This window comes from Malaclemys terrapin, chromosome 4 (genome assembly GCF_027887155.1).
Source record: "Malaclemys terrapin pileata isolate rMalTer1 chromosome 4, rMalTer1.hap1, whole genome shotgun sequence".
NCBI lineage: Eukaryota > Metazoa > Chordata > Testudines > Emydidae > Malaclemys > Malaclemys terrapin.
The window spans coordinates 124453469-124476162 of record NC_071508.1 but is presented as its reverse complement, the minus strand read 5'-3'; the positions used below and the strand labels follow the sequence as shown (position 1 = coordinate 124476162).

At 44.0% G+C, this 22694-nt stretch overlaps 1 protein-coding gene across 11 annotated transcripts in view; it reads right to left on the bottom strand.

Moving 5' to 3' along the window:
* Positions 1–22007, bottom strand: part of UNC79 (unc-79 homolog, NALCN channel complex subunit) — a 157695-nt gene extending 135688 nt beyond the window's left edge. For 4 of the 11 annotated variants that reach the window (XM_054026849.1, XM_054026850.1, XM_054026854.1 and 1 more), the window contains exons 1-5: positions 21323–22007; positions 12789–12909; positions 6747–7051; positions 3141–3311; positions 374–466 (exon numbers count right to left, since the gene is read on the bottom strand). In XM_054026849.1, the coding sequence (XP_053882824.1) occupies positions 374–466; positions 3141–3311; positions 6747–7051; positions 12789–12909; positions 21323–21344 (712 nt within the window). In that variant the 5' untranslated portion in view covers positions 21345–22007. Of the gene's footprint in view, positions 1–373; positions 467–3140; positions 3312–6746; positions 7052–12788; positions 12910–15679; positions 15734–20656; positions 20962–21322 lie in introns of those variants that run through there. The other 7 variants (XM_054026845.1, XM_054026852.1, XM_054026847.1 and 4 more) reach the window with 4 other exon arrangements.
* Positions 22008–22694: the final 687 nt, after the last annotated feature.

The following is a 22694-nucleotide window of genomic DNA, read 5'->3' as shown; positions in this document are numbered from 1 at the left end:
GCTTAAAACACATAATTTTGCACATCTGTGAAAATTTAATTTGATAAAAATAGGAAAAAATACTTACAAATAATCAACATTATCCATCAAAATTATAAACCAATAAAATTAAAATGGAATCCTGACAAGCCTAGTTGTCTGGAACATTGTTGCTTCAAATACCAGTCTCAGAAATGCCAAGTTTTAACTAAAAGGACTATTTTTAAATCCATTTTCGCAATTCCAGTATGGTGAGGAGCAGCATTTCCAATTGTCTGAACTTCCAGCGAGCTGAGTTCTCAAACAAACACTTTCTTTGATGTAATATTTCATGACTCATACCTTTACAAAGAGAGAGAGATACAAACAATGGTGCATATTTATTTATACATACCAGGATTTGATGTGTACTGCATTGCAATCATTAGCATTGAAGATGCAGATAGATTGACGTGTGCAGGCACTCCTTCTCTCCTTGAAGATCCCACTTAAAGGGAAGAAAAAAATATCTCCTAGTGTACAGCAAGAAAAATTAGAAAACAACTGCACCCAGTTTAGATTTTGACTGACGCAAATAAAATGCATAGGGATGCATGTATTTAAAAAAAAAAAAAAGACAACTGTGATGGGGCAAAAGCTCTCTGATGGCAAAAGAAAGACTATTGTAGATGTGGTGTTTGCTTCCAGGGTTTTAGCCTAGTTCCCCTGAATAGCAAGGTTTCTGTCTGAGAGCTGTGCTAGTAAAACCCTGCTCCAGAACCGTGGCTCTGAAATGTTTTCAGTCTGCAACTCAAAAAATGGCCAAAATTCAGCTCACAACACACCATATCCCACAATCCTTTGCTGTTAGGATTTAGGTCCTGGGGAAAACAATGGGAAGCTTAGGGGAGCTACTGAGTGGGGCAACAGGGTTGATGAGAGGACTGGTGTTGAGGAATGTGGGTGGGGCTGGAGTGGAATAGCGTGCTGGCTGTTGTTGGTCTATAGTATAGATTAGTCCCTAGGCAGCATGATTTTAAACACTATTCTCAGATTAAAAATCCCATTCCTCACTAGCTGGAATAACTGTACTAAGACATTGATACCAACAGCAGTATTTAAACATGGGAGCTATGATTCTGATTGTAGGGGATAAGACCTAATAGACCCTAGCTGGAGCTTCTGCTGCTCTCCTAGTGGGCTGATCAATGTTGAGCTAGTGGTCACCACCAGCTAGGATCCTTTCCTTCAGGGAAAGCCTTGAAGATTGAGGGTATTTATTGGGCTGCCATCATTCATCTCCTGATATTGATTGCAGAAACACAGTTACAAAGCAAAGACTTAGTGGAGCCTGTTGCTGGGGTTATGTGGAAGAAAAGCTGTGAAACAGTTCAGCAATGTGCTATAGATGGCCAGACCCATAGATCATAGCACTCATATCATGAATATAATTGATACCCCTGAGTGTACATGCCACAAGTGTAATTACCTCAGATTTAATTACTGCTGTGCTGGAACTATTCTCTGCCACATAGGTAGCCCAGTAATTAAATGCCGCTCAAAACAATCCCCAAATTATTATGGCACGATCTGTTTGTGATAATTTATATTGCGAAAGACGTATTCTCCCGCAGTTCTGACCTACCATTTAAAATACAGTCTATAGAGAAAAGGTACCATGCGGTATTAGAAACAAAATATAGAGTTGGATTGATTTATACAGTGATTTGAGAAAGCTGTGTGAGGAAAAAAGCAACTGGCTAACTACTGCTCTCAGTTACATATGTACAATATCCACTGGGGGACTAGTATCCATTTAACTAAAGGGAGAATTAGGCTTAATAGGTTGTTTTGGAGAATAGTTTCAGAGATTTGAGGAAATACAGGATTGGAGGAGCACTCTATAGAAAGTTCTGCATTGAATGCATTTTTCACAGATTAGCGTAATGGATAGTTCAACATTCTTTAAACCACAGTGAGACTACTGCATATTGATTTGTATTTCTATAGGACCTTCCATCCATAATATCAAAGAACTTTAGAAAACATAATAGAATTAAGCTTCACAAGACCCTCATGATATAGGGAAGTATTATTATTCCCATTTTACAAACGGGGAAACTGAGGTACAGAGCTGTTAAGTGGCCTGCCCAAGGTCTCACAGCAAATCTGTCGGAGAGCCAGGAATAGTAGATAACAGACCTCCTCAGAGTCCTATGCTTTAGGACACTAGACCATGCTTCTTCCCATATTCTGTAGAGATTTGCTGTGCAAAACTCCCAGTACCATTAATGGAGCTCTGAATGCAGAAATAGTTCATACTGTTAGATAAAGGACTCTAATATCCTGGGACCAACATGACTACACAACAACACTGCATACAACAAGGGTCTATAGGGCTGACAAGAAAGGGGAATTTAGCTGGTTATGGTGCAACTGACTCTTGTTATAGTCCCCAGTCTCCAAATGTGTGAAATGTGAAAAAAGATGTATTTACAGCAGCTACTGAAAGGTCACCAAGCTTTTATCAGGTACATAGATGAGTGTTCAAAACACAGCTAGTCAGTACTGCTTTGGATCCACAGCTTGCAGGGATTTTAACTTTATGCAGTAATTCAATATCCTTTCAAAGAAAAACAGAAAATCAACTACCTATCAGATTCATTCCTGACAATTACAGTTAGAACAGATTCCATTGGCACCCATAATTACTCAGTGCAAAACAATAAGATAAATAGATAGAGCCAAATTCTGCTATTGGATGGCCATCAGTTATATTGACAGTAGTTGTTCATGTGCATCCCGATGCAAATGTTATACATATTGCTGTTGCATCTGCATTTTCAGGAACATATTGTACATTTGCTCTGTATTCAGGACTCCCATTGCTACCATTGGAAGCTCTCTGTGTAATTAGTACAGTATATCACCTTAAGATGTTTTATTTCACCCTTTAAGTGAAAAGAAATAACCTAGTAACACAACATAAAAAGTAGACATTCTGTATAACTTCTTCCTCTGTTAAGAGCAGCCACATTGAATTATATTTTGTAGTAAGCAAGTAGATTAATATGTAACCGCATCCACATGGTAAATAAAACATTGATAACTATGGTCTAATGTTATTTCAAAAACCTACATACTTTCTGAAATGTAACATTATTAGAATGAATTCCACTTACATATAGCCATAGGCAGAAAAGAGGTACTGAGATACTCTATAATATCCTTGTGCAGAAATGGTGGAAAGGTGGCTAATGTTGAAATCATTGTATAAGGCAAAGTACTCAGGATGTCATCATTGAGAAAAGGAAGCAAACATGTGGTTGTGTAAAAAATCGACTGTCCAAGATCTGTCAAAGAAAATTCAATAAACAGAGCATCATTATATTTAAAAAAAAACGATGTAAATTTTGGTTTATGGACTGTTTACAAAACTATCATAACTTACACTTAAATTGTGCCTTTCTCCCCAAAATTGTTTAGAAATTTAGTTGATATTTAAACAACACACAGGAATCACTTCACCCACCATTATAATGAATTTCCTTCTAGGGTGGAAGGAGGCAGCTGTTTAACAGCAAATAGCAACAGTTTAGAGCAGAGGTGGGCAAACTACAGTCTTGGGCCACATCCAGCCCGCGGGACTGTCCTGCCCACCCTTGAGCTCCCGGACCCTCCCCTGCTGTTCCCCCTCCCCCGCAGCTCGCTGTGCTGTCAGCGTTCTGGGCAGCGGGGCTGTGAGCTCCTGCCAGGCAGCGCGGCTGCGAGAGTTGCGAGCTTGCCCCGGTGCTCTAGACTGCGCGTTGGCATGGCTGGCTCCGGCCAGGCAATGCGGCTGCCAGTTCTGGTGCTCTAAGCAGCATGGTAAGGGGGTTGGGAGCAAGGGGCTTGTCAAGGGGCAGGGGTGTGGATAGGGGTCAGGACAGTCAGGGGACAGGGGGGGATTGGATGGGGGTGGGGTCCCTGGGGGGGTGGTTAGGGGCAGGGAGTTCCGGGATGTGGCGGTCACGGGACAAGGAACGGGGGGGTTGGATGGTTTCGGGGGCAGTCAGGGGGCGGGAAGTGGGAGGGGGCGGATAGGGGGCAGAGGTCAGGCTGTTTGGGGAGGCACAGCCTTCCCTACCCGGCCCTCCATACAATTTCGGAACCCTCATGTGGCCCTCAGGCCAAAAAGTTTGCCCACCCCGGGTCTAGAGGGAAAATGAACTCTGTGAAACCATCACAGGAGCATGGATGGGGGCGTGGGTTTAGGTAGGGAGAATGCCACTATCAGAGTTAGAATTTGGCCAGGACATTGGTATATAAACCGACCTATTCTTGTACAAAGTGCCATAGAAGCTGTCATAGCCACAGGAAATCAGAACCTATGTTTTAAATCTCATTCAAAGAGCAGCAAAGTGTCTCCAGAACACCAGATGGGGGCACTAATTCTGTGCTGATTCAGAGCGAAGAATGTCACTGTATTTTCAACACTACAAGTGATTAAACTGCTGAATTCATTACCACAATAAGTCATTGAGGCCAAGAACTCACCAAGATTTAGAAAGAGATTGGATATTTATATGGATATCACGTATATTCACAGTTATCATAATTAATTATACCAAAAATTGTGGAAAGGATATTAAAACTTGTGCTTCGGGGCTTAATCCAATCTTTAGATATCAGGATCAGACTTGTCAGGAGGGAGACAGATTCTTCCACATTTGCCTTCCTCTGAAGTATCTGGTGCCGGCCACTGCTAGAGGATACTGGACTAGAGGTACCTTTGAGTCTGATCCAGTCTGACAATTCCTATGTTTCTATGAATCACAAAAAACGCCTCCTGAAACAACTGGGTTTCTAGTCCAAGCTCTGCAACTAACTCACTGTGTGCCCTTGGGCAAGTCACTTAGGCAGCCTGTGCCTCTGTTTTCCCATCTGTAAACTGGGGATATTTATACCTACCTTTGTAAAGTGCTTAGAGATCTATGGCTGAAAAGCACTCTACAAGTTCTAACAATCATTAATGTATTCCATTTTAATGTTCCTCAAAGGTCCTCCATGCAAGGGCCACATACTGCAGGATGCAGAGTGCCTCTCTCTTGCAATAAATGCTCAGCATCTTGCACAAAAAGTACTAAGTACAGACGTGGCCTAGCTTGTGAAATCTGACAGGATCAAAATACAAGTGGTCTGGCTGAAGGCACAACAGCATTGTTCTAGATCTAAGTTGTTCTGATAACTACATTTTATTAAAGAAATTACTAAGCTGAAGGAAGGACTAAATTACAAGTTTAATTGCAAATTTTAATTCACCGTACAGACATCATATCATCTCTTTTTACATCTATACTGGAATCAAAATATATTATCTATCCAAAAGGAATTCTGAAAGCAACAGGGAAATCTTTCCTGCAAAATGAAGTCATATACTTACCAAAACTTAACAGCCTGGAGCACAGTTCTCTCCACCTCAGTGTACAAGTGACACCCATTGAAATCAAGATAGATACTGGTATCCTGAGATGGGGAGAACTGGGTCCCAGGCTTTCAGGAAAGATAACCACAGTCTACAAAATTGCATAATGGAGGAGTTGACTAAGAACAATATAAATAGCAACATGTGATCAAAATCCAATACATTTTGTGATGAGATGATTCAAAGCACTGTGCAAAACCCCCTATTTCTGTATATTCAGACTTACAATCCTTTCTTTTTACCCAGTGACATTTTAAACCAGTCTCTATTACAGTGGTTACCAAACTTGTTCTGCAGCTTGTGCAGGGAAAGCCCCTGGCGGGCTGGGCCGGGCCGGTTTGTGTACCTGCCGCGTCCGCAGGTTCGGCCGATCGCAGCTCCCAGTGGCCGCGGTTTGCTGCTCCAGGCCAATGGGAGCTGCTGGAAACAGCGGCCAGTACGACCCTTGGCCCGTGCCGCTTCCAGCAGCTCCCATTGGCCTGGTGCAGCAAACCACGGCCACTGGGAGCCACCATTGGCCGAACCTGCGGACACAGCAGGTACACAAACCAGCCCGGCCCACCAGGGGCTTTCCGTGCACAAGCGGCGGAACAAGTTTGGGAACCACTGCTCTATTACATTTGATAAAAGATCTTAACTGTATTTTAACAATCTACTTTACATTTTACTCAGAGATGGACCTGATCTGCACATCCCTGAGCATTAGTGGGCTTCAGAATCCAAACCCAAAGCCAGATCCACAAGGAATAGGCTCTGACACTTCAATGGAGTCAAACGAAAAGGCCAGATAAAAATACTTCCATTTTTGGAATAGGTTGAAAATCTAGATCAGTTTAGGCCCATCTCTATTATTTTATTAAGGCCATGTCTACACTACAAAATATGTTGACCTAACTTGCATCAGCACACAGCCACCACACTTATTAAATCGCTTGTGTGCACGCATACTTGGGTCCTTGTGTTGGCAGTTCACCTCCTTACCAGGAACGCTTGTATCGATTGAATTGTCAGTGTAGGGCATTGTGGCATTGTCCCTGAAAGCCAATAACAGTCAATTTAAGCAATGCAGCATCTACACTGATACTGCATTAACCGAATTACATTGACCCTGATTCTACACCACTCAGGGAAATGGTGTTACTAAATCGGCGTAGAGAGGCACTTATGTTGGCAGGAGCCAAATTTACGTGTAGACACTTCCACAGCTAGGTTGACACAAGCTTACGTCAACGTAACTGTGTAGCATTGACCAGGCCTTACATACCACACATGGATTCAAAGCACTGGATCTACGTGTACAGTAAGGATTCAAAGGCCTGCTTACCATGCTGACCATGCTGTAGCAAAGGAACTAGATCCAGCAGAGTCACCAATGTCACGTAAAGTCCTTGATAGTCCAATGATGGGTAGTCTGATAACTGAGCATCACGACTTTGCTGGCCGCGTTCAGATGGAGCATCTCGCAGGACGCTGTAAAGGAGGGAGCGAGTAACAGTAGGGTTGATGGAACTGACCTGTGGTCTTAGAGATGGGGTGAGTGGGAATGGCACAGGAAAAAGACACATGGTCATGGGCACTGTCAAATTGGAGGCATCTTGATTCTCCTTCTTCCCTGTGCGGGACAAAATGCTGTTGGGGGGACAAAGAAAAAAAAGAGACAACAAAGACACAAAGAACAGCACATTACATTGAAATGACACTATAAAACAAATAATAAAACACCAGATACACCCCACATAAGATGCAATTTCTACCAATACCAGTGTGTTGGCAAATCTAGCAAACATTCACTTCCATGCTTCAAGATAGTAAAATTAAAAATTGCTGTTTGTAAAAATTTCCATTGCATCTCATGTGTTATCTGGTTCATAAGGAGCAAAAATATAAAAATGCATGTTTCAGTGCCATACCCATGTTTCACAGTTAAGCAAAATTTGGAACTTGAGCTGCTCGCTATGCAAAGAATAGCTGTGTTCAAATAGCTGGAGAATTTGCTTCTGAGAAGATTTGGGGGAAATACATTTTCAGTAAGATTGTTTGAACCAAGGGAGTGAAAACTTGTAAAATATAGGTGTGGCACTTTGAGAAACATGTTTTAGCAAAGAATAAACATGTGTGTTTGTTAAGATAGTCTTAAAAATCACATGTTTATCGCATTAAAATAATGTCTGTATGTATTTTATGATACTGTTTCATGACATTCCGTCAGTATCATTTGAGATAATGAAGTTTAAACAGGCACATGGATTTAGAAATAATATAATATTTCTAAAATGTTAACTAAACTACATTTGGAGAAGCTATAAAATAATATATAGTAGATGATCTTTAGCATATGTTTGTGAGCTAATGATAATGGTTGTTTATGTGTGTTTTTAATTTTGCCCATGTTTGGGGAGGAAACATTTTATTTTATGAATACAAACACTCTTTTGGTAAATAGTTACTTCCAAATCTAAGGGCTAAGCAAGCAATACCAGTTATAGAACTGCACATCAGACAGTGTGTTATCATACATTCCTGCTGCTACGTACTTACGTTATTATTCAACAAAACTCACTACAAACTAAAGGAAAGATAATTTCAAAAATTAAAATTAAAATTAGTGGGCATCAAAATAGAGGCTAAAAATCAACCAGCTTGCTACGTCTTTTTAAAATTGTTATAAACATGTTAGTCCAATTGTTCTGAAATGATTAATAATTTTTAAAATAGAATAAATTGCTGCTTAAGCAACAAAGCTATATTTTGGCTAGCCTAACAGAAAATGAATACGCATTACAGGGTTATCTAATAAACTTTTTCATGCTCCTATAAAAGTATCATATACTATTTTAATACATTAAACCATAGACCAACTTGTTTTACATGTACTGTACCTGTAGGGTGAGCTTCCAAAAGTGGCCAGTGTTGGCGTACCTCTACTCCCATTGAAGTCAGTGTTAAAACTAGTAAAGTATAGATGGGGCACTGAAACATCCATGGACTTCAGTAGAGCAGAGTTAGGTCAATGGTAAGTGCTTTTGAAAATTCCACCCACCCTACACAGAATTCAGGCCCCAATCTTGCAAAAACTTAAACACACATGTAACTTTACTCACATGTTGTCTCATAGAAGTCAGTATGACAACTCACATGAGAAAGCTTCACACATGCTTATGTGTTTGCAAGAGAGGGCCTGATTTATTCGCCATATAAATTTTATTAAAATTTTTACAAGTACATCTCCGAGCAAAGGTTGCTACAGTCAGGCATGCCTGATCTCTCAAGTATGCAGATGTTATATAGATACAATATAATCTACCCTAAGAAAAGTTACTGCATAGTTTTTTGGGTTTTTTTTCTTATTGTGCCTTGTATGCTGTAAATTATTTTGGTTTCTGTTACCCAATGTCCAGTCTAAGAAAAGTGGTAATAAGACTGTTCTGACAGTTTTTATGAAATCATATCAGTAAACCAACCAAGATCTATTCGGATTTTAAAAGTGAATTATCAGAGTGCTGATTCCTCTTTTTTGGATTCGCTTTTTTTTATTTGCTTGACTTTCATACGATACATTTTGCAGCTTCTGATTTGAGATGTGGAGGTATTAAATTATATTCAACCCCTCTCTGTGAACAGATGCTACCCAGTTACCCAACAAATCCAGTTCCTTGCCAACACATCACTCCCCAGAAGTGCTTCCCCCTGGGAGCAATACTTCCAGGAGGGACATTACAGCATTAATAAATCCTTGTTTTGGAAAGTGTAAGGCAATGATGGCTAACATTCATCTCAGGGCCTCCCTCCTCCTTAATATGAAGGTGGGACCCATGGAGACTACAGGTCCCAGCATACAATACTCCATCTTGATCATGGAGGCCTTCTATTCAATTCAGGTATTAGGGATGTGCCCCTACCAAAGCCCCAGTTCCTACCACCCCCAAACTCAGAGGATCTCTGGATCTGGATATGCAGCTGACCCCAAGTTCTATAATGCGACCAGTCAAAACTCCAGATCCAATAACAATCCTGAACTTTGAGAAAGTTTGGCTGCAGATTCAGATCTGGCCACTGTAGCGCGTTCCCTTTTCTACTCAATATGGAGTACTGTACACTGGGACCTGTAGTATCTGCAGGCCACGTCCATACTGAATCTGTCCCACTATATGCAAATGAGTTGCCAATGCATCTCTTAATTGGTCAAAGTTTGGGCTCCCTTGCTGCAACATAGGCCAGTCTCCCAATTACTACCTTCCCGAGGTGTTTCTTTGAGAAATGGTGTCAGAGAAATTGCATCTCTCCACACACGAGAAAGCAGTAAAAATATCTTGTGCATTAATAACTGTTCATTAAATAAAGAATTTTGTCTATAGTTAAGAAATCCACAGAGGAGTTTTTTCTAAGAAAACAAGAAAAAAGCGGATGTTCTATAAGAAGTTTATTATGTTCTAGGTCAATCCTCAAGTGAGGGAGGAAAGGCTGGAAATGAGTAATGCATGAAACTTAAATTCATGCTGTAATGTAAAGAAATGCTTCTGCCCAAAGAGAAAATTGAGGAGGAGCTAAATGAATCAATATGTTATGCATTGTGTATGGTGATTTTATGTGATGTTTATTCATAAAAAGTAAATACCTCACTTTTTTCAACCATAGCCACTTCTTCCCGCCCCCACCCCTGAGCCTGTTACATAGTTGAATGTATATAAACCAAAGGACCAAGTTAATCCCTGTTGCAACTAAACTGAAGCTACTGGTATTACACCAGATATGACTTTGACCCAAAACAGTGGGACTGCCCCACTCGGAAGAACTAAGTCAATATGTTTATAACTCAGAAAAGTAACTGTATTGTCAAGGTACAACAAGTCGCAAAAGCTACACCTGCTAAGGCCTAGTACGCTAACAACTGAATGGGGTATATTTGACTGTGTTTTATACTCCGTTGTGCAATAATGAGTGTGGACACACTCATAGTGTGAGAGGCAGAAAGAAGACTTGGGATGCAAGCCATTCAGGGAAACTCTTGAACAAAATCTTGAGCAAGCCAGGGTATTGAGATGTTTGTTTAGGATAAGCCTTCTTAAGGTCCCTGAAAGGGGAATTGCGTGCACTGGACAGGAGTTTCCTTCTTTCCACTTGCCACACTTAGTGTAGAGTAAGGTGTTTTGTCTAATCCCTGTCTTGGTGTGAACATGTGTATGAAGTTGTGGTGGGCTCAGCCACAGCACCCAGGTCCAGAACCAGATTTCAAACACTCCAAAGTTAAAGGAGGTCTGGATTAGAGATTTGATCTGGCCTATTTTAAGGATACAGGCAATGGCCTATATGAAATTCAGGGCTGGATCCAGGGCTGGATTTCTAATGGCCTCTCCCTAATTTGGGGGATGTTCAGATTCAGCATTTTTATTTGCCCATTATAAAGAAAGAGGTCATCTATGAAATTATATCCAGATCTGAACATACATTGTGAGTACCACCTCAAACCTTATCAAGTTCAGGGTAATCAGTACCAGGGTTTTGGTTCAGTCCAACCTCTAGCATGAAATAAAGAAGTTAAATGGAATTGCTCCCTTCATATGGAATTAACAATTCTGCAGATTTAAAACAGCCACACAGAAAAGGGAGTTGTGCAGACCTCTAAATTCTGCTTTTGTAACCTATAAAACTATCTGCTTCACTCAGTCCAACAACTTGAATGCTCATAAGGTGTGAAGAATTTCTCACCAAGAATACACTATGCAATGTACTGCTCTGTGCAGAGTTAGGTGACACAGTGATAAAATGTTTGCACCTTTTCTATGCTGCAAATTCCAACGGTGCTGCCACTGATGGAGTTCCACCCAAATGGGGATTATCCTAGTGTATACCTTTGAGCAAGTCACTAATGAGAGGTGAGAGGTACATGCCATTTGCATGGCTGAATAGCTTGGGAGGTCCACTCAACTTATGCTGAGGCTGTTTTGCTGCACAGAGTCTTGTGTGCAGCGTTTGCCTGATTTTCAAATGTTTTCATTATTTGATTAGCCAATTAAAAATACACAGACGTGGAGTAAGAACCACATTTCCTAGCTACTCTCAATATCCCTATAAAGATTTTTCAGCTACTAAGGTAACATATTAATTGAACATCATTCCATTTGTTGGACCTGAAAGAGCCCTTTAAGTTAACACAGGTGTGTTCAGCACCCTAAAATATTCAGTGAGCTAAAAATTTCATGATGGTTAAATGATTTTATTCATGAAATCTGGGAATGTGAAGTATAAACACAGCTCCTGAGAGTTTGCAGCCAAAAAGGGATTCTGTGGGTAATGTGTATTTCTACATACGTATTTTTCCCGTTAACATAGAACAGAGTGTTTCTGAATTCCATGGTCTCTGACTGTGGGCTCTCAATGAGTTTTTCATTCAATTTTAATACTTGCTTGTTAACATATTTTAGAGCAAGAGAGAATGTTTCTTCTCTCTAAGACAATACAAATGGCCTAACTTCCAAAGCAGCCTCTGAAAGTATGGGTGCAATTTTCTAAGCGTAAATATTTTTGTAGGTGCAAATCGGGTAGTTATACACAAAAATGCACCGTCAACTCAAAACTATCTGCATATGAAAAATTAAGCCACAAAAATGTAGGCATACAAAAATTATATCTGCAATATCAAAGGCCATCTGAAGGCCACTTTGAAAATTCAGGTCAATGAATCCATTATACTGTGGGAAAATTGGAATATAAGTAATGTTCCTAATGAAATCCCAAACCTATAACAGCTCTCTTTAACAAGTTGAAAGGTCATATCACCTATCTAAACCTATTCTCTAATCATACTTCGTACTTATTGGTTTTTATATTGCAACGAGAGTGGACTAAACCAAATCACTAGATCAGAGCAACTCTGAACCGTTAATGTCATTCAGATCCAGATCTGGATCCAAACTTTGTGCCTATGCCCATTGCTATAACAGGCTGAACCAAAATCCAGATCTGAAAGCCCACTGAACTATGGACAGCTCAGCTTCTAGTTTTGCTGCTCAGTCTCATCTCGGTAGGATCCTACAGTTTTAGGATTCTCAGAGAGGTCACAGTCAAACTTGTGAAATTTTATCGCAACCTTCTCTCTTCTTTACTTCAAGCACACGTGTGCACTCCACTAACCTATAGTAGGGCCAAGCAAACCAGGTTTTGTTTTAGAATCAGCCACTCAATAAGCAGCTCAACTGGGCAAATTGGGCAACAGCCACTGCTGTAATTTATTTATACCATACTTTTAATTATATTGAGCTCTGACTCCTTCTGGTTGAGCATTGATCCATAAGATCCATTAACCAAGAAGAAATCAATACATATCCCCTAACATTTTTTCTCTTGAAGAGCATAATTTAAAACTTACCTCAATAAAGTCTGAGAAAAGTATTTCAGAGTGTTTGCAATGTCAGTTCCAGAGGGCACAGGGTAAATGTTGTGAAGAACGCGGTTATGGTATTCTTGTAGGTAGCGGATCTTGGAAGCAACTGGATAAAAAACCAAAAACAGAGAGACTTTCATTTAGCTTAGTTCAGGTTAAGACACCATATCAGTTTTCTACCCCTACTGTAGTGTTAAAATCCATGCAGTGAGCTAAACCTAAGAGACAAGTCTTTCCAATCTTTATAGTGGCTGAATAAATTGAATACTTTGATGAAGGAGGGAAGAAAAAGGAAAAATTGTATATAGTATTTTTAAATCTGTTTTAGTCCTACTCTGTGCTAACAGATTAAACAAACACTTAGTGCCTGTCTCATTTTTTCCATTCATGGATCTCAAGCCTCATTTATAATGTTATGAGCTGGGTGAAACCTTGTCATGGATTGAGTTCAAACCTCTTTGAGATTGGTATATGTGACCTATAACTATATGCATAAGCCCCACCTAAGACAAAAGGATGTGTGTGAACCCCGGGAGCTCCTGTCTGAGTATTGTTTTGGGTAGGTGTGCGAGTACAAGGGAAGAGAGATCACACAGAAACTAAGGTCAGCTAAGAATAGAGTGAGAGAGATCACCTGCAGCAGCAGCTGAAGGCATGTGGCTAACCATGGAAGAAATCTAGGGAAAGGTTTTTGGGTCACAGACTCAGGCTGAAAAGAGTGCTCTTGGTGCTGTGAGCAAAAGACGCTGTTTGTTTCCTTCTGCGCTCAGAGACACAGGACTTTGTACTTTGTAAACAAAATAAAGTGTATCCAAGAAATACCTGACTACCACCAATTTCTACTCCCAACTGGAACATGTACAGGGCTCCACATTTTGACAAGCCACTCAGAGCAAAAAGGGGGAGCAATACTTATTGATTCAGTAAGTCACACAACACCCACGTGAGATAGATAAGTATTACTACGGTCAATTTATGGATGGATGGATGGATGGATGGATAACCTGAGGGAAAGAGAAACTCAGTGGTTTGCTCTAGACTATGTAGTGAATCAATTGTGTAAGACTATGTGTACAGTTTATTTATATCTATAGCAGGCAGCCTGATCAGAGTGGGGTGAGGTCAGGGATGGTTCAAAGCAGCTTTTCTACAGTGAAGTGCAGGGGGCGAAATCGTAGCTTTAGGAAGAATAGCATTTTCTTTATTCTAATAAGTTCCTTTCCCTACTCATGATGGAATACCTGCAAAATGGACTGCTGGTCTTCTACTTTCTATCATAAAAGTCACTGTGTGGTTAATTGTAAAGAAAGCTCAGCACATAAATCAGTTACAGGCCTAAGCTTAGAGGGCACACCTATTTTCTGTACAATACCACAGCAAACAAATACAATATAGCTATAGAAAAAGTCAGCATTTTTGTTAATATGAAATACTGATGCTACTTCATTATGTCACTTTGTTGTTGTCATTCTGAGAGTGGACAACATGACATAAATGTCAGCACAGCTTAAGATTTTAAATGCTTTAACTCTTCTTTAACAAAGCAAGAGAACTTGAAAGTGCATGTTCACTTTTCTCTCTGCAATGAGGAACATTACGGGTGGGATTTTCCACACCCTCAGAACTGGCCTGACTCTGCTCCTATTCAAGTCAGTGTTAAAAATCCCATTGACTTCAGTGGAAGCAGAATTGGGCAATGCTAGCACTGGTGAAAATCTTGCCCTATAGATATATAAACAATTTAGGAACAAGGTAAGACCATCCATCATAACATGCCAGACTACCGCTAAATGTAGGTATCTCTTGAACACATTTACTGTATATATTTTGCTTTGATCAACTCCCCCAGTGAACTATCCTATGTATTTATTAAATACAAAAACTATGGTAAAAATATTCAGGTTGCAAAGTCAAGCACTCAAAAGTTAGGAAATGCCAGAATTAAGCTTGCCTATGCAATCTGAATTCAGCTCTGTTGGATGTATGCATTATGATACAGATTTTAATTACATGATCATATTTTTTCCCCCCCAGGACCTCTGCACAAAATTGTGTATGCCTAAAGGGGAGCTTAGGTGGAGGCTGTATCTCTAATTTTATGGATAATTTTAATAATTAAAAAAAAAAAAGTCCACTCAAAGTCTCCTTTTTTCCAGTGTGCAATTATTCATGTTTGTATCTTTGCACTAATAAGGTTTTGCATAAACAAGCTACATTTGTGCATCCAACTGGGTATTGATGGCCTTGTGGGTCATACTAGTCATATTTTGTCCTCAACTATCCATTTAGTGGACTCAATACAATAATATACAGATGGGTAGAACCAACAAAATAGAAGGCTAAAGAATCCAGTAGCAAAAATCACGTTCTGAGTTCAGAATAAACATGTTAAATCTTATTCAGTGATTATGCAAGGCAAGGAAGGCTTTCTTTCCCTCCACCACAATATCTATGACATTCTGGTTAGCAGAACTGGTGCATTTGGGTTCTCCACTTGTGAGCAAAACAGGTACCTCAGATTTAAATGGATAAAGCTTTTCTAGTACACCATGTATTCTCTCTGAGTATAATGTATATTATTAGTGTTTACTGATACAGCCTTATAGATGTAAATGGCCCTTACAAATATGTAAGAATATGGATCCCTGTTCCCAAAATCTCATTAGACAATAGAACATCCTTTGTGTAGGTGCTCAGATTCCACGGTAATGAGAGTCATACAGTATAAATACATGGCTTAGATTAGGAAAGAGCCTTTTCTATTTACTAAACGTTGTTTGTGATGCCAGTCTCCCTGGTGTAAAGGATATGAAGCCTAGTAGATTTGTAAAATAATCAGGTCACAAATCAGATTTCTCAACCAAAGAACAACTCACAGCTGGATTTATAGTTCATTGCAGGTGCCAGGCTACGCAGTCAGATGTCCATAACTGAAATAGGAAAACCAATGCCAGAGATATTAGTCAAGCTGTATTTTAAAGAGCCTCCTTCATCTCTACAGCCACTTGTTTTCAAGAGAGGGGAAAAGCATGTCGGGAGTGCTGTTTTGTGCAAAGTAGGAAACCTGTTTATTTCTATTAAGCGGGTTAGTGCCCCAAATGAAATCAATCAACATAAAAGAACATTCATAAACACAATAGCTAGATAATAATTTTGTTTGTAAAATGAGTCACTTCATGTTGCTTTTGGTATCAGACTACACCTCCCATAGAAATGTAATTGTTATGTCCCAGGTTAATGAGAGCTTTTTTGAATGAAAGCATTAAATCATATTGCAAATCTTTTTTACCTAAAGATAGGCTCCTAAATCCAGTGCAGGCATTGGATTATAAGTAACTGATTTTCAAAAGTCTTGAGCATCCATAAATCCTATTATCTTCAATAGGAAGTACAGGTGTTCAGCACTTTAGAAAATCAGGCCACTTGTACTGCTATGTCTAAATATGGATTTAGGAGCCTTGCTTTAGCTATCCATGTTTTAAAATGTTGACGTAAATATCTGCTAGCTTCAATGTCTATCTCCACGCTGCATGTGCATCTAAACTCCCAAATTCCTCTTTGACACAAGTGTAAAAGCTGGGTTGGATTCTTTGGAGATGGTTTCCTTGTTTGTTTCAAAGTCCTGGACAGGAAAATGGCATTCCCAGAACATTACTTTCCATGAGCAGATGCCAGTTTTTATTACTGGAGGAAAAGGGAATTAATGGGTGGTGTGGTGAGTCGGTGTGGCTCCCCTCCTGCCCAGCAGAGGGAGCACCCTTGCAGGCACCCGAGTGGGCGGAGTCACCGCCGCCTGTTCCCACCCCCCGGAAGTCAAGGGGCGGAACAGGAAGTATAAAGGCCTGCCGCTGGAGCTCAGTCAGGGCCTAGCCGCTGCACGGAGTGGATGTGCCGCCAGGAGACCGCTGAGATCTGAGACCGTTGCCCTAACTGACCAGAGCTCCCCTGAGCCCACTATGAGTAGGAGCCGCTGGAGCCCCCCGCACCCGGTATTGGGAGGAGCCGTCGGACCTGCCCCGCGCCAACTACGAAGGCGAGGAGCCTCCAGAGCCACTCCGTCCCTGTTGTTACCCAGAGGAGCCGCCAGAGCCCCAGTGGCCGGACTTCCCCAAGGAGTTGCCGGACCTGCCCCCAAGCCCCGGGCGAGAGGAACCGATGCTGGTGGACTGACCCGGCAGCACCAACAAGGTAGGCCGTGAGGGGGAACCAGGAAGTAGCCGGGGGTAGCTGACCCCGGTCAGGCTGCAGACGCATGTGAGCCGATATCAGTGTGTTGCGGGCAGGATACCCCACTGACCAGCAGTGGTGATAGCTGCTGCTAGGGTCCCAGGCTGGGACGCAGTGGAGTGGGTGGGCCTGCATCCCCCCGCTGCCACCCCGCTCTCAGGTGGCAGGCTTCCCCCTCACCCAACGCTCAGGTATAGGGCCCTGGGCCTACCCTCGCTGTTTGTTTGCTCAGCCCCTGCCTGAGGGCCTGAGCTGTAACTGTTTGTGCCCCGCCCTCATCCAGGGCCTGGGCCTCCAAATTACTCGTTGCATTGTTGCTCAGCCCCTGGACCCAAGGGCCTGAGCCCCCTAACTGTTCGCTCGGCCCCTGCACCAGAGGACCTGAGCCCCTGAACTAACTGGTTGTTGCTCCATCAGTGGTGAGTTGGTATGGCTCCCCTCCTGCCCAGGAGGGTCGAGCCCCGGCACAAACCTCTTACAGGTGGTCTCCAGGTTGTTTGCTGTCAGTGGGTGCTATTCTGTGCAATAGCTCAGCTCCAGTGGAGTGCTGTGATGTTAGGCCTAATCATTGACTTTACTTTTCAGAATGTGCTCAGAAGGAGACCCATGTAGCGGATAAAGAAGAGTAGCATGGCAGGTGACCTCCTGTGACCCTCTGTTGGCTGTCACCATTATACCTTTTGTTAGGATGCCCTGGTATTGCTCAGAGCAGTAGGAGACAAACTGTTACTTGGTCATGTATTCCTGCGGAGTTCCACACCACCAATGATTAGAATTGAATTTTTGCTCTTCTGATCTGGTCAGCGTATTCTTTCACTTTAGTTTTTTCTGTTGTTTCATGGCAAATTCTGGACTCATCATTGCTTGTTACGCCTACCTGAGACAATCTGCTTCTTGCCTGTCAGTCAAGCAGGACAGTAGCAGTGGCAGCATCAGTTGAGGCTTGAGGGATAGCCTGGTAGTGGTGCATAAGCCAGTGTAATTCTTTTTGGAAATCATCACCATTTGTCAAAAAGTGCAGGTGAAAGAGACTTGGTATTATGCAAAAAGCAAATAAACACACTTTACAATGCGATAAAGAACTAGGCAAGGGAGGAGCCTTGATAAACATATTATAAAACAGAAGTTCAGTGGGTTAGGAATTTCTGGATCCCCAACCTGAAGCATCATGAGGAGGAGAAAGCCAGCTTCAGGACCAGAACAGAGGAGAAATCCATGAGCTGGGTCCACAAGTGAATCCCATTTAAAACCAATGTACACACCAAAACTGTAAAAAAAAGGGGGTGAGTCCTGAAAACTAAAAGGAACAGGGAGAAGGCAATGCCAGTGTGAGGGCTCCAGAGCAGCACAAGGGGGAGAAACAGTACATAGCTGCCAGCAAAGTGAGTGAAAGAAGCTCAAAGTAGAACAGGCCAAGAATATTAGGGATGAGGGAACATGAAGGCTCATTACAGAAAGGGAAAACATCAAAAATGGTGCTGATGGACAGGATGGATGAAGCAGAAGGAACTGTTCCATATATCAATGTGAAATAATCAGAGGTAAGATACAGAGTAGCACAAGAAGGGGGAGCAGGTTCAGAAAATGTGAGAGACAGAGAAAAAAGTAACACAATGGGTGAGAGCAGAACATTGCATCATACAGAGAGGGAGTACAGAAAGGGAGTACAGAATTTTCTTTCATTTTTAAGAATATAAGAATGGCCATATTGGGTCAGACCAAAGGTCCATCTAGCCCAGCATCCTGCCTTCTGACAGTGGCCAATGCCAGGTGCCCCAGAGGGAATGAATAGAACAGGTAATCATCAAGTGATCCATCCCGTCGCCCATTCCCAACTGCTGGCAAACAGAGGCTAGGGACACCATCCCTTGATTTATAAAAATGCACCCTCTATAAAGCATGCATCTAGGCCATCAGCACAACACTTAAAAGACAAAAATATCAGCTACTGTAACTTAGAGATTAACCCCAAAAGTTTTAAAAAAAAGATGTCCCTTTGTCCTAATCAGGCAAAAGCCTGTAAAAACACAAAGGCTCTGCACTATAACCTGAAGATCAATAGACCTGGACCAAAGAGAGAAGTGAATTTCATCATCCAGAATGTCAGATGAAATTATTCCAGCTGAGCCAAAAGCACTCTAAGCCCTTGATCACAGAGCAATCCCAACACATCATTAAGATAGTGCATCAGGAGAAAAGGTTATATGGATTCAGTGCTGGTCTACAGGGGCATTTTTCTTAAAATTTCCCCCTATTGCATTAGCAAATATGCCAGTTATTAACAATAGTGAGAGTGCTGATGTGGGCCAGCTGCTTGCATTCTAATCACCATCATCTGACTTTGCTGACAGAGTAGATCTAGAAAACATGGCAGTTAAAATGTCAGTGGCTACTAGCAGCCGCTCTAGGGGTATAAGTAAATGGAGCTCTCCTGGTGTTTGTTAGCAGCAGTGGGGAATAGTTTGAAACAATAGAGTAGATAAGGCAAGAGAATGATGACTTCTGTATATTCACAGAAGATGCATGGCGTGAGCCAGAGCAGCAGGCCAGCTTCCCTACTCCATCAATGAGCTTCTTCATGGGTAGAACACTTCTAAGACTGTGAGGGGCAGATCACGTTCTATGTTAGTTCAATCTGTGGGCTCCCTGCTGAGACTCTTGGATCAATTAGTTGGGTGACTTTTTGACACAGACACTAGGACCTGAGCTAAACTCTCACTTCAATTCATACAAACCAATGAAGCTGTCAGCTCACTTTGGGTCACTACTGATCAGGGCTAGTGACCAAGAAGTGTTAGGCTCTGTATTTTATCACTAAATCCACAAGCCAAACCGAGCCAATCAATCACTTCCTCCCCTTCCCGCCCTCAACACATAATTGTGTTGCTTTCCTATTAACAGAGCACGTAAATATTATCTCATTGGAAACATGCAAAGCAATAGGTGAAACGTTTAAGGGCTATTAAAAGCAACAAAAACAGTTTGTATCAGTACAGGTATTGAAAAATCACCAAGTGCAAGACTTCACAGAGAAGAGAACAGGCACTGAAAATGATGTACAACAACATTGAACAAAGGCTGGGAAGCTTTAACCCACAGCTGCCATTTACAGCAAGGGAGACTGATCAAACACCTAAAACCAGGCCTTAACCAGAACCAGGTCCCAGGGCCTGGCTTCCCTTCTATCCTCCTTCCTCCTGTCTTGGAGGAAGGCAGAAAAGCCTCCGGTTTTTAAGTCCGATATCATGCAGAGCACAAACTGGGCACCCTTGACAGGGTTTCTCAGCAGCTGTGTGAAATAAATCGCACTGCAGAGACAGCCAGACACCCCAACACAGCTCAGAGCACAGTGACAGGCAGCTGACAAATTGCAAGGCGCAGTGTAATAGATCCCCCTGACACGCCCTCCTCCACCTGCCATCCGTCCCGGTTCACGTGACCAGAAGTCCCGGGGCTCCGGACACCTGCAGTGGCGGGGGAGAGCGGCTCGGGGCCGCGCGAGCGGGCCATATAAAGTTTATCGGCTCGAGAGGGACCCCGGCCGGCTCCTTGCCCCTCTAGGGGGGTAGCGTCCCCGCGCCAGCATATCCCGCCGCAGGTCAGGTAAGGAGCCGAGTCCCCCCTACCTCCTCGTCTTGGCTCCTCGTCTGAGCCCCCCGTCTCCCTCCTGGGGGAGCAGCCCCCTTGCCAGCCCGGTGCGGAGCTCGCACTCACCAGCTCCAGGAACTGGAAGCCGCACCACCCCCCCTCCCTCCCGGCTTGCGCCGCCATTACAGCTGCAAGCCTGGGAGGGAGGAGGAATGCCGCTCAGCTGAGGAGCCAGGACGAGGGAGGAGTCAGGCCCAGGCTCCTTACCTGGCCTGCGGCGGCCGGGACATGCTGGCGGAGGGCGGGGACGCTAGCCCGCTCGCGCGGCCCCGAGCCGCTCTCCCACGCCGCTGCCGGGGTCCGGAGCCCCGCGCCTCTCCCGCTCGGCTGCGCTCCAGCGGCTCCTTCCCGGCGGGGCAGCGGGACAGGACGCGCCGCATGTGCCCGGGGCCGCGGGGAGGGTAGCAGCCGCTGCGCGGCCGGTGCCTGCTAATTCCCCCGGCCCCAGCGAAACGGCGTTGGGGGGGGGGGTTGTTCCACCACCACCCGCCCCGATATTTCAGCTCTGTGAGGTGGTCACCCTAGTCCCTGTGACCAGGACCATGGACAGTGCAGCGCCCCTCCGCCGCCGCACCCGGACACGCACAGCAAACCTCCCCGCCCTGGCTGCTCCCTCGTTTCCCAGCGAAGGGGCCGCTACTTACACTGCTCCGCTTTGGTGGACATGATGTTGTCCGGGTGGAAATGTTTCGCCCCAATGTCGGTGGCCTTTGGGTTCTTCTCTCCCCCTCAACCCGCGATGAGCGATGGTCCCTCCCTGCTGCCCAGGCGCGAGTGGCTGGCCGAGCTGCGTCCCTCCCACCCCTCTGCCGCGACCATTCTTGCGACGGCAAATCTAGCCCCGAGCAACCCTCCGGGGGCCTGGCCTGCAGCTGGGAGCCAAACGCGCCCCGACAGCTGCTGCCGCCGACGTGAGGGGCGGAGGGAGAACGGAGAAGGAGGCGTGAATGGGGGGCCCTAGTGAATTGCACAGTGAGCTCTACCAGCGAGGAGGAGCGATTCCATTCACAGGGAACAGCCTCTTAAAGGGGAAGCGCTGCTCAGCCCCTAAACTGGGGCTCGGAGAAGACTGGGAAATTAAAGCGCCCCATACTCTTTAGAGCTGAGGTTTTGCAACAGACGCCCCTCCCCCCCATTCCCCCAGGCTTGCAGCGGCTGTTTTACACACACACACACACACACACACACACGAGTTTTGTTCTGGACCTGACTACAGAGCCTTCCTGATACCCCCTATCTCCTGAGTGCTGATAATGTACAAATGCAGGGCCCCTGGACATAGGCGGCGTGTGAACCCCGCACCCTTCGGGGCCTCTCCCCTTCCCCCCACCCCCGGAGCTAGAGGAGCCCCAGTCGAACAGCCCCGGGCCCTTCATTCTTTAGTGCATTGGTTTTATCATTTCTGTAGGGCTCTGGCTCCCCTCCCCCAAGCAGTGGAGGCCTTTGCTTCCTTGCAGCCCCATCCTCATCCCACTATGGATAATTTCCCACACTTCAGCTCCCAGCCAGACCCCCAGCTTTCCATTCTACTTCTCGGTTCCTCACTCCAACCTCTCTGCGCCCTCAAATCTCCCTCAGTTCAGGACAAGGGAGAGATGGGCAGGCTAGTCAAGGTGTGTGAGTATCATCTCTCTTCCATTCGTTTTTTTGGGGAGAGAGCAGAGGTGAAAGTACGGTCTGGTATGGTGTACCCGCAAGAGCCAGTACACTGTGCTGGATCGCACCGGCTTCCGCGGCGGGGATTTAAAGGGCTTGGGGCTCCCCGCAGCTGCGGGAGCTCCCGGCCCTTTAAATCCCACTCGCAGCTCCAGCGGCTGGGCTGGGGCCGGGTTTTAAAGGGCTCAAAACGCCCCGCCACTGCGGGGAGCCCAGAGCCCTTTAAATCCTGCTGGAAGCTGGGCTGGGGCCGGGATTTAAAGGGCTCGGGGCTCCCCGGCTGCCGGAGCTGCGGTGGGAATTTAAAGGGCCCAGAGCTCTGTGGTGGCCGGAGCCCTGGGCCCTTTAATTTTCCCCTAT